At 40.9% G+C, this 12,790-nt stretch overlaps 1 protein-coding gene across 4 annotated transcripts in view; it reads left to right on the forward strand.

Moving 5' to 3' along the window:
• LOC139121175 (PDZ domain-containing protein 2-like) overlaps window positions 1-12,790 on the forward strand; it is a 33,601-nt gene that overhangs the window by 15,730 nt on the left and 5,081 nt on the right. Inside the window, exons 5-9 of one of the 4 annotated variants that reach the window (XM_070685858.1) lie at window positions 892-6,000; window positions 7,528-7,766; window positions 8,223-8,412; window positions 11,023-11,157; window positions 12,549-12,565. In XM_070685858.1, the coding sequence (XP_070541959.1) occupies window positions 892-6,000; window positions 7,528-7,766; window positions 8,223-8,412; window positions 11,023-11,157; window positions 12,549-12,556 (5,681 nt within the window). In that variant the 3' untranslated portion in view covers window positions 12,557-12,565. Of the gene's footprint in view, window positions 1-891; window positions 6,001-6,435; window positions 7,767-8,222; window positions 8,413-11,022; window positions 11,158-12,548; window positions 12,566-12,790 lie in introns of all 4 variants that reach the window. The other 3 variants (XR_011549239.1, XM_070685856.1, XM_070685857.1) reach the window with 3 other exon arrangements.

Genomic DNA, 12,790 nt, shown 5'->3' on the forward strand with positions numbered 1-12,790 from the left:
TGAACATGCCAATTTTATTGCATTTTGTACTGAATTCTTTTCAAAAGATTCCATTTATTTGACTTTGTATTTCTACATTATGTAATTACACGACTGCTTGAAAATTTATTGAATACTTATGACACTGCAAGATGGCAGGCCACTCTCACCATTTGGAAGAGAGAGGATATATTCTGTACCATGAGTAGCATGGGAATTTAGGGATAAAAAACAAAGGAAATAGTCAGAATTGTGACCAGCCTTCCCGTATTTTAACTATCCATTTCCCTCTAATTGTTCCATGACAAAAAAAATTTAGAAGTCTTTTGAAGCATTTTGTCCTCCATAAGGCAGGAATTATGCTCTTATAGTTCTATATGCCAGTGAAATCACACTCATCAGTTTGAAAATTCGTTTTCATCAATTTTTCATGAAGTATACAAAAAACTCTTGGCCACGACTATCAAAATCTCAACTATGTAGATGACATCAGCTCGTAATTAGTGCTTATTCAGAAACAATCACTGTTCACTCTTGGCAACTTTTGTCTTTTGCCACTGAAGTGGTTAATTTGCATCTGTCTGTTGTGGCTGCACCACTGATTAAGGTCTTCATTTGTTTGCCAAAGACTTCTTGACACACAATGTTTACGTGTGTAATAGGCATAGCTATATGTAATGCCACAAACAGAAATGATTTTCTTTGTGTTGGTCTTCTGCGGTTTCCAGTAAGTAATTGCCATATAAACCATGTTTCTTTTTTCAGTGATGAATATATACACAGAATAATCTTTACTGTGTGCCTGATTAACATTCTGGTATGTGCTATTAAATGTATACACACGTGGACTTTCGTTTTCAACATTGTAAATAATTGATAGTGATGATGTAATCTTTTTTCTCAACACTACAGATAAACCTGCATTGGAAGAGATTAAACCAGTAACACGAAAAATGCCTCCTGTGCGAGTTCCACCGCCGGTACCGCCAAAGCCTCCATCACCATTTAGAAAGAAGGCGCCCCCAATTCCGCCAGATCCCCCTGTGCCAAACAGGGCATCAGTGAATGATGAAGAACCGTTTTATCTTGTTGACACTCAGGTGAAAGGCTCAGATGAGTACATGGACAGTAACAAGGATGCTTTGCCTTCAGAGGAACAGGGAACACTGATCAAACCTCCGGTTGGCTTCACCAGTGACGGGGACAGCCAGGTCATTGCGGCGTCAACCGTCAATGCAGACTCAGGAGACAGTTTTTGGCAAGGCGAAGTTGACCAGTCACCAAAGGACAAATCAAGTCTTTACCATCAGAAATCAGAATCCTTAGACAGTGCAGATTCGACTCCACTGTCACCAAGAATGCCTCCTGATGGACATGAATTTCCGGACAGAAGATGTCCAAGTACATCTCCCCCACCAATTCCAACCAATAAACCACCAAATTCCGGAAAAGTTGATAAAACAAATGTGCCAAGCAGTCCAATATCTTCTACTGATATCAAAGTCAATCGTGTGAAAGAGGAACAAAATAACAACTTGAGAAATTCTCAAACAACAAGTGAACTAAGTTACTCTCCGCCTGAGGAATCTAAAAATTCAACCACTGATTTTCAAAGGTCCCTTAGGGCTACTATACCAGTTCGCACTGCTCCATGGGCTCGTTCACAAGATTCTGCTGGGGATCTGGATGCACGGTCAGCCTGGACTGAAAAACGGACATTACCATCAATACCTCTGAGAAGAGACCTATCAGACAAAAGTAAACCAACCAATTCCTCAGACAGGATTTTAAGATCCAGAAGGAAAGAACAGAACGATCCAAGTGACCTGTCTGTGCAAGACAAGGCTTCAATATTTGGGAACGTTGTCATGCGAAGGAAATTGCCATCCATGCCTGGGTTCAGAAAGTCGAGAAATCTTGAAGACCATGATGTTACTGCTGATGCAGGCAGCCAGGAAGCCAAAGGGAAAGCCAAGACTGTTGTACAGAGGTTGCCATTGAACCCACACTTGCAGCCTGCCAGAGGATATGACACCAGCGAGGATTCGCAACAGCCTTCACCACAGGAGAAGAAAACCAGTCCCCAGAGAAGGACCTATGAACGACTAAGGCAAAGGGATGGAGTGTTCTATGCAACGCCTACGTACAGTCCACAGGCAGACAAAACCACTCAGGAAGCTACCAAAGTGCCTATGAATGAAAACGGTGTACTTAATTCACAAAGCACACCCAAGCCTGTTGCTGAAGGGAAGGATGATGGAACTCATTTTGCTGTGGCTGTAGTTTATGAAGTTCAGGATGATTTTGACATAAACTCCCCAGAAGCCCAGGAGTCTGTTTTATATGATATCTCATCTGATGGACGTACTGGATTTTCCACACCTCCCAAGGAACCAATTCAGTATGATTCTCAAACACCCAATTCTTCTTTATACGAAACCCCAGGTGCTGACTCCACTCACTTTGAAACATCCATGACCCCCAATTCCTCATTATACGAAACCCCACCTCCTCATCCACCACAGTATCAGACAGCCTCCAACACAGTGCAACAGTTGCCAGACGAACATGTTGCAACAGTTGAAAAAACAGTGCACAGAGAAATGCCATTGGAGGAGGACATCATACATGAAGCAGCGACAATCGTTGATGTTGCTAATCACTCCGCGGATACAAGTGTCAGTGAGAAGTCTTCAGTCACAGATGAAAAACCTCCGCAAGATGAAGAAAACAAAGCTGACACAAGCGTCAGTGAAGGTACATCAGTGTCTGAGGACATAACAGTTGAAGTGGTGGAGGAAGACGACACCAGTGTGAGTGGCGTTGCCTCTGAAAGTGAGGAACAGCAAGAAATAATAGAAGTGGAGGTCACAGAGGCACAACTTGAAAGGAGAGATTCCTCATCAAGTGATTCCAGCAGTGTGGCTACTTTGGAAGATAGCACAACAGCAGTCACACCACCATCATTACCAGCATCATTGCCACCACAGACTCTAATTGCAGAACCTCAATCAGAACCTGAAAAGGACGATAATGATGAGGGTGAAAGAACAGGTACCATTGAGGAGATCGTAGCACCAACTGATAGTGAGGTGACAGCGCCCTCTGTGGACATAATTGAAAATGTAGAGAGCTTGCCTGAGGTACCACAAAATGAGCCTCCCATTTCTATTGCCACTATTCCAAGTGTTGAACTCTTGCCTGAGATTAATTTAGATGTTTCAAATGATGAAACCTTTGACCTGTCTGATGTTCCTCCACCTCTGCCAACCACTCCTCCTGTTGCAGATGTGGCACCATCAATACCTGAGGGTGGTACAGGTGAAGCTTTCAGAGTTCCAAGCCCAGTGCTTGATGAGAACATTAACCTGGATGACGCCCCTCCATTACCTGCATGTCCTCCACCCATGTTTGATTCTCCAAGCGTAGACACTGACGATGTGCTTTTAACTGATGACATTGTGCATGATTTAGCTGATGAAGAAATCACAGCAGATGAGAGCACTGAACCTGCAATCGACACTGTTGAGGCAAGTACTGTAGAAATTGCCCTGCAGAATGCCAGCGAACAGCTTACAGAGCTAACTCAAGACCAGATCACCGCTGAAGTTGACACAAAACAGTCTGTCAGCACAAGTGACTCTGAAAGCAACATTTCCTCTTCGACATCCAGCACGCCAAGAACTGTTGCTCCACCCTTGAAGACTGTTGATGCCAAAATACAGTCTCCACTGAACGAGCCAACAAGACTCGGTGGACCGAAGCTGAAGGGTCTCACCATACCAAATAAACCATCTTCCCATAGTAGTCCAAGTTCGACACTCCCCAGGTCTGCCACAAAAAAGACCCCGCCTACTTTGTTTCTCAAGAGCTCCGGTGAACCCTCCCCATCTTCCTCCACAAGATTCAGTCTGAAGTTCAGTCTCACAAGTCTGCGACCTGTGGAAAAGAAAAAGGAAGATTCGCCCAAGTCACCGAGCGAAAGAAGTAAAGTAGGGTCCAGATACCTGCCAAAAATGGAATTCCCAAGAATATCAGTCCCGGCAAAGGATAAGGAAACAGATAAGCCTAAGGCAGTCAGCAGATCAGAACCTCCCTCTGAAAGATCAAAGTCACTTTCTGGTTCAAGTCAACCAGTAACAACTGACACAAAAGTACAGTCATCGAATGATTCTGAAATTTCCGAGCAGGTAAAACCTGAAATTATAGAAACTGAAAAAGAGAGTAAATCAGTGAACATTGATGCTGGCAAGCCACTGGGTGAAAATCTTGAACCTAAAGCTGAAGTCCAGCCCATAGTGGTTCACACTTACGTTGAAAATGTAGCTGTACACACTGTTGACACAGCGCCACCACTGGAAACCATGGAGGTTGAGAGACTAGAAGTAGCTTCTGAAGAGAGTCTTGACCGAAAGGATTCAACAGTTCAAATGAGTGTGAAACCTGATGTTCTGCCAGATGAAACTAAAGAAACGCAAATACCGGAGTCTGCTGCAGAAGAACTCCCTGTGGTCAGTAAAATTGAAAGCACTGAGTGTGAAGCTGCACCAGGAGATGTTCCATCAAACTTGACTCAAGGCAGAGACAACAAACCAATGTCCACTGTGCCATTGCCAGCATCTACCATTGAAAAACCTGTTTTTCCAGAAACTGATAAACAGACCAGTCCTATAAACATTACTGTGTCACCAAAGGACAATGTGACATCTGCTGGGAAATTACCCTCCCCTCTTACAAAGAAAGGTTATCACTTTTTCCAATCCAACAAGACAGAGACTCCGCAATCGACTCCAGTAGCAGAGGCTAAAGAAAATCCTTCTGACAAACCTGCGCAAGACATGACTGCTGAGGTAGCAGCACAGAGGAAGGCTATGTTAAAGGAAAGCATGTCTCCATCCGGTTCGCAAGCAGCGAAAGATGTAAATGCAGCCTGGGCACCTGCACCGAATGCTGAAGATCCGTACAAATATGTTACACTGAGGAAAAAACCGGAGCCAGTGAGAGGTGGCTATGTTCCAACAAGAGCAGCCACCTCCTCAGATTTGACATCAAAAACAGATGTCGTTCGCAGACGAACTCCAAAGCAGTACTCTACGCCACCGCAAAACAGGTGGTCCACTCCAGTATCACTTGACTACAGACAGGGACGACTATCTACAGATCGGCCATCAAGCAGGATAGAGAGTCAAGAATCTCCTGCAGAACTACAGAAGACTCCGTTGAATGATGATAGTTCATCAGCGTCACCTCTTGAGCGTCGATACCTGAGATCATCCATAGACTCTTCAACCTCTGCATCTCCCTTGGAGCAAAGGATTCTGAGAACATCTGCGATAAATTCGCCCACAGAGAAAAGGTACCCTAGAACATCTACGAGTGATTCATTAAAAGCCTCACCTCTGGAACCAGGGTATCTCAGAAAGTCTGAAGACACGTCAGTATCTGGAGAGAAGCCTTCATTTAGAGAAATCCCACTGGAACGTAGATATGGCAGAGCTCCCAGAATTGGTGAAAAACCAGCTACACAGGAAGGGCCAACACAACACAGGTATGAAAGAGCTGCATTTTCTGACAGAAAGTCAGCTTCAGTGGATCAGGATGACAAATCTGCAACCTCAGAACCACCTGTACGGTATAGGTATGGTAAGCCTTCTCAGAGGCCCTCCACGACACCATCCGAAAGAAGATGGTCCACTCCCATGGATGTGAGGTATGAAAGACTTTCTTCACCAGGGCAATCTGACCAAAGCGCTCCTGAACTGCCGACTAGTCCACCTCCCATGACAACAGACGAGGCTGTGTCCATGAAGACTTCCACACCCCTGACAAACCGATATTCCTGGAGATCCAGAACAACTGAAGACAGTCCATCCTCTTCGCCAAGACCGTATACCTCCCAACGCCTGCGTCTAAGTGACATTGGATCAGGCAATGGCAGCGATTCTGATGGAGCAACACTGGATGACGACAGAGCCAGATCATCACCAAGGCCGTTTGACTGGAAAAAAGCCCACTACACAGGTGAGAGAGACTGCAAGACTGAAAAAACACTGCCCCCAAACTGAACAACATCACAAATCAACATAATATTAAAGGGTCCAGTTGCTTCACAAGCTCAATGGAAGGGCACCTAAGAGAACTAAAATTTTTCCATTAAGGTAGTTCATGCCTTTAAATTGAAAGTCATAAACGTTTGCCCAAATTTTCTTTACAGACACATTAAACCAGTCCCCTTGAAAATCAAAAATCAAAATCTGGGGGTCACTTCGCAAACTTTGGTAATAGAGAAACAGATTACCTAATATTTACCAACACTTTGAAATGCAAAATGGCCGCCAACCCTGTGTTAAGTCTATGAAGAATAATAAAATTTTTGATGTGATGTATAATTTGACAACTTTAAAGGAATTAGTTTGTACATATAATTCATTATCACGTTTCACTGTCTCTTTGCAGTGTCCTCTACCCAACGAATCTCATACGTTTAAATACTAAATATAGGCTTTTCTACTAACAACAATATAGTTTGCAGCATAATTGTGTTTTTTTCTAACTCCAATGTTTGACACTGTTGTGACATACTAACTCCAGTACATTTTGTGAAAACAATCAGTTTACACGTCATTAGAGCTTATTACACATGAAGTCACTCATTCCATCCTATATCGGTATGATCTTTGTTTCACACAAATCCATGCCCTGAGCCCCAGTATTTTATAACTTTATTTACACATTCAGTCTATAAAGAATGACATATTTAGTTCAGTACTCTATTTCAAATAAGTGACTTTAATAGGCCTAAAATATGCATAAGATATACAAATACATATATTTGCATGTTATCCACCAAAAATACTTGTCCTGCATGAGAGACCCATGGTATCCTTTAACAACTGTGTTCAGTTTCTCTGCAATCTGGTTACGGGCACCACACTCATCAATGTTCAATACTTTTCTGACTGTAAAATTTTTGATCCATTCTTAAATATGTTATTTGGACCCTCAACATGATATGAAACTGTGACACGACAAACATACCTGTATGTCTTAATTATCACAGAAATATTGACCCTCGCAAGTTGCAAAGTATCTCGTAACACTAAGAACAATCAGTTTTCCAACCATATTACATGTTACATCTAAAGTCACCTTCAGAAAATGCATTAACTTTCTAAGCACTCATCCAGTATATCACTTTCTGGTGGGGTTGCATTCTTCTCAAACTACTGAAAATTTTCAAAAAAACATCTTGCAATTCTTGTATCTGCGTAAAAAATCAATGCTGCCTCGATACAGTAACAATCCTCATCCTCTCGCTTTCAGTAATATATACTGAATAAGTAAAACAAGAGAAAATTTTGAGCTCATGACTATGCATTATCATTTCTCATCATGGAAGAGTCAATATCTGGGTAAAATGTACACCTACAATAGGCTTAACACCTGGGTGGCATTTATGTGAACTGTGGCTGTACGCTTTATGCATGCCTCTCTGCTTCCATTTCAACTCTCCCCATTCCCATCTCCCCACCTGCCTTCCCACTGCAGATAGCCCACGGAGCGTTGACACTGACAATGACACTGAAAGTCGACTCTCTGAGAGCTCAGGATCAACTGTGCTTCTGACAACAGGGGAGTTGGCCCAGCTGATCGAGGAGGCCAACCAGTCTATTGAAGAGATGCATGACGACAGCCTGATGGTGGTGGTTCTACGCAAGGACGACGAACACCAGGGACTAGGATTGACCATAGCTGGTGGATCAGATCAGGAAATTCAAGACATCACAGTAAGATTTTCAGTGCTGTTGCTTGGGTTCAGGGAACATGGAAAAATGGTTTTGGAAATATACCAAGGAAATCTGGCAAAACTACTGTGTGAAACCCATGGAAGCACTTGCCAAATCGCTGACCTGAGCTAAACACACTCAGTCTGGTATTTGCTCTATGCCATTTAGAATTTCACTATACCTGTCTGACAGAGTTGGAAAAATCAAGCAAAATTATTGTTATTATCATGAGTAAAAGTTTGTGTTTGAACACAAAATTTTGCTCGTGCAAGTTTTGAAGACTTTTCATACAACCAACACTCAGGCATATTAAAAAATTAAGGTAACGTTATGCTTTTTTGGCAGTTTCAGTTGTGGCAAGCCTTGAAGAGACTAACTCTACCATTCAATCCAGTATCTGTTATCAGCACTTCTGTGATAAAATACACAAATTATAAAAATATATTCTCTACACAGGTACACCGAGTCATCCATGGTGGTCTGGCCAGCCGTGAGGGCAGGCTTCAGCCTGGAGACAGACTACTGTCCATTAATGGCAAATCACTGCAAGGCGTCACCCATGCACAGGCCCATGGCTACCTCAAAGTGGACCGCAGCTACTTTGTGCTGGTCGTGTCCAAGAAATCATCACCATGGAAACCAGAAGGTGAGTGATTTTGAAGTGGGGAGGTACATTTAATCAAGCCCAGAGCTTGGAATTGTTGAAAAGTTTACACATTATATTGCCAATGAGTTATGTGGAACATTAGATAATCTGATAAATCTATTATTAATAAAGTCAGAATATCTTTCCTTGCAGTATGAGCACAGGGTCCTCGAGCTCCGGTGATGATGGTGATCAAACATTTAAAAATGAAGGAAAATGTATTTGGACTCAGTAAAGTTGTTGTTGTTGTTGTTGTTATTGTTGTTGTTTTTGTAGTTGATAGTATTTTCAGAAAAGGACAAATTATGCGCTGCAAAATTCAATACAGCCTCACTGTACACATGGAGGTAAGCTGCCTCCATGCTATACACATGCGCTGCAAAATTCAATACAGCGATATTGATGATGATGATGATTAAATATTTAAAAATGGAGAAAAATAAAAATATATTGGACTCTGTAAATTTGTTGCTGTTGATGTTTTTATTATTGTTGTTGTTGTTGTTGATAGTATTTGCAGAAAAGAACAAAGTATGCGCTGCGAAATTCGATACAGCCTTACTATACAATGCGCTGCAAAATTCATTACAGCCTGTGCGTTGCCGCCCAACTATACTATGGCCTATGCGTTGCAAATTCAATACAGCCTAACTATACATGTGCGTTGCCGCCTAACTATAATATGCGTTGCAAATTCAATACAGCCTAACTATACATGTGCGTTGCCGCCTAACTATACTATGCGTTGCAAATTCAATACAGCCTAACATTACCCAAGGGTTGTCACTTCATTGCCACACACTTTTTTTTCAATCGCCAAAAATGCACCTAGCAAGCATCGAAATCGGTAAAATTCGACATAGGGTCAAAGCACATTGGTCCTTCTCAATCATACTCAAACATGTTTACCTCTTACCGATGAAAAGTCGAGAAATCAGCAGGTTTTTCGGCGTATCTGGTCGTCTCTTACATTCCAGATTTAAAAGACCGCGCGGTACATTAAGTCACATGGGCGCATTTCAAATCGAACCAATAGCAGAGCTGGATGGGCCCAGCGTGAAAACCTGGCAGTAACGTAAGTTTCTTACGTCTTTTGAAGACTATGGGTGACACTGTCTGCGTATGAAATTCTGGTAACTTTAACAGTTGCAGTTCACCCATAGCAAGAGAAAGTTCTTTCCAAAGACGTGAGAAACTTACGTTACTGCCGGGTTTTCACGTCGGGCCCATTCATTCAGTACGGGCTCAGCTATTGGTTCGATTTGAAATGCGCCCACTTGACTTAATGTACCGCGCGGTCTTTTAAATCTGGAATGTAAGAGACGACCAGATGCGCCGAAAAACCTGCTGATTTCTCGACTTTTCATCGGTAAGAGGTAAAAATGTTTGAGTATGATTGAGAAGGACCAATGTGCTTTGACCCTACGTCGAATTTTACCAATTTCGATGCTTGCTAGGTGCATTTTTGGCGATTGAAAAAAAAGTGTGTGGCAATGAAGTGACAACCCTTGGGTAATGTTAGGCTGTATTGAATTTGCAACGCATAGTATAGTTAGGCGGCAACGCACATGTATAGTTAGGCTGTATTGAATTTGCAGCGCATAGTATAGTTAGGCTAGCTGCAACGCACATGTATAGTTAGGCTGTATTGAATTTTGCAGCGCATAGTATAGTAAGGCTGTATTGAATTTCGCAGCGCATACTTTGTTCTTTACTGCAAATACTATCAACAACAACAACAACAATAATAAAACAACAACAACAACAACAAATTTACAGAGTCCAATAAATTTTTATTTTTCTCCCTTTTTAAATATTTAATCATCATCATCATCAATATCGCTGTATTGAATTTTGCAGCGCTTGTGTATAGCATGGAGGTAGCTTACCTCCATGTGTACAGTGAGGCTGTATTGAATTTTGCAGCGCATAATTTGTCCTTTTCTGCAAATACTATCAACTACAACAACAATAACAACAACAACAACAACAACAACTTTACTGAGTCCAAATATATTTTTATTTTTCTTCATTTTTAAATGTTTAATCACCATCATCATCGGAGCTCGAGGACCCTGTGGTATGAGTTACACTTTGATAGTAAAACCAAAACTAAGGAGGACAACAACTATGAACTCATCATCCACATCACCCCTCCCGTTTTCCTAACAGCTCTAGTTAGTTGTCTAGCAGAGAAATAGATATAATTTTGGCATTGTTGTCTTCCCTACTGTCAATGCTTACAAACTTGTACAGTCGGCGTTGGAATTATGTGGAAAATGACAACCAGATATCCTGGCAGGGAAGTTGCCTGCCTGAGATAAAATACTACTGTTATTTCTCATACTATACAGCTCATCAAACCAAAAAATCAGCTATTTCCAATCGAACCATCGTGCAGGTGACTGTAAACTTAAAACTCGCCAAGCCCAGAATCTTAATGCCTTCCACTGGCTCTGTCACTGCAGTTTTAAAATCAGTGCTATAGTTTCATACTAGCCGATAGATCATACTTAGACTTCAAAACAGATGTCTATTACACTTGTTGTCTCCAACAAAACAGATGTTAGAAAAAAAGTAACATTGATTTACATATTGCATTGTCCGCAGGTGCCAAGATAACAGAAGGAAAAGCAGTTACTGTGGAACTAGAGAAGGGAGTCGCTGGCGTTGGATTCAGTCTGGAAGGTGGCAAGAACTCACCCAAAGGGGATGTTCCAATCACAGTTAAAAGAGTTTTCACAGGTTAGTGCAATGACTTCAGACGGGAAATGAAGCACTTAAATATTGATCAGTCTCCCAGACTTTGATTTACATTGAAGTTTTGTTTTCATTTCAATTGTACAACTTATTTAATTTTTACTGTACAACTTATCGCAGCAAGCATATATGCAAATTTGCACTAGCTGAGAAACTTCTTAATCCTTTTACTCCGATTTTATGGTGTTTCTGTGTCTTGAAATGTTGCTTTCGACTTTCTACCACAGCCATGTCCCAAATGTAAGCAAAGCAAATACATCAAACGAAGTGGGATGTAATGCATGTACTGTGAAAATTATGTTGAATTCTGTGTGACAATCATGCCGTATTTGAATAATGCATAAAGAAAGGCAACCTGCTTTTAGAAATGCAACAGGATAAAAAAAGAATGGCATATTTTATGCCCAAGTAAGACCATGGTGCTACTTGCTTAAAATATTATTTACTATGTTAGAGAACTTCAATAATGCATCAGACAAATTCTGCTATTTTCTGTGCCTTTCTTTCCTGCCAATGCAAAAATATTGATAATCCAGAAACCTCCCTCCTTAATAAGTTCTATTATTTTGGTGAAAAAAGTAATACTCATTTTGTGATAAACCTGTGTGTTCGAATTTTTTTCACAATTGTGATGTGTCTTGTTTGTGGTTACTCGATAATGATTTATCAAATACTGTCAAAATTGAGTTGCTTGAAATTCTATCTCATATCCACAAATTAAGGTAGTCACATTTAAATCTTTGTTATTTTGTAAATGATTTTTTTTTGCTGCACTGAAACTTCTGTGGTTCTTTTGCTTTTCTTATTCCCTTTCTGCAACGTTTGGCTTCTACATCAGAATGAAGGACAGACAGATAATTTCACCATCATAATGAGATTTGCTGCTGTGGTACAAAGGCCCAGTTAACTTAAATACTACCAAATTATTTGCATGACTTAGCCAGGCAGGAAAAAATAATTCTATTGAGTCTTTCATGAGCAAAATAACAGAGACCGCAAATGTTATTATTGACATTTTTTGCAGTGATAAATTCTTGCAGGAAAAATTATAATCAAGATTCATGTTCACTTTCCATGTTTGGTTCAACTATACTTGAAAATGTTTGAAATAAAAATATTAGGGAATTTGTGGCCATTATAAAAATAGGCTGCAAACTGTATAATCAGCCTTTCATGGATCATTCCGTTTTCTCCTGCATATTTTTCTGATAACAATGAACAACCTTTGCTCATGGCATAGTCAGTGAATTGAGTAAACTCAAGTGCTAAATGAAAGTGTAGATGAAAAAAGGCTTTGAGTGTCTTTGTAAAAATACGATGGGGTGCTCCACTAATGGCATTCTTTCGCATGGTTCCTTTCATTCGCTGCTAACCAGATAGCTGATGCTTTGGCGTAAGTCATGTGATCTCCTTGTCAGGGGGACGCACTTCTATTTATAGTTTGGTCTTAGAGGGGCAATGCATGTTCTACTTACTATTTGAAAACTAACAAAAAAATTTGGACTAACCGTTGACCGATGTGATACATGTGTGTAGAACACGCTCTGTTTCCAATCGATAAAATAGTATGTTCTTCTTCAGAGTATTGTCAATTTTTTCAGTTTTCTGACACTAATTT

The sequence above is a fragment of the Ptychodera flava genome, chromosome 21 (assembly GCF_041260155.1).
Source record: "Ptychodera flava strain L36383 chromosome 21, AS_Pfla_20210202, whole genome shotgun sequence".
Lineage (NCBI taxonomy): Eukaryota > Metazoa > Hemichordata > Enteropneusta > Ptychoderidae > Ptychodera > Ptychodera flava.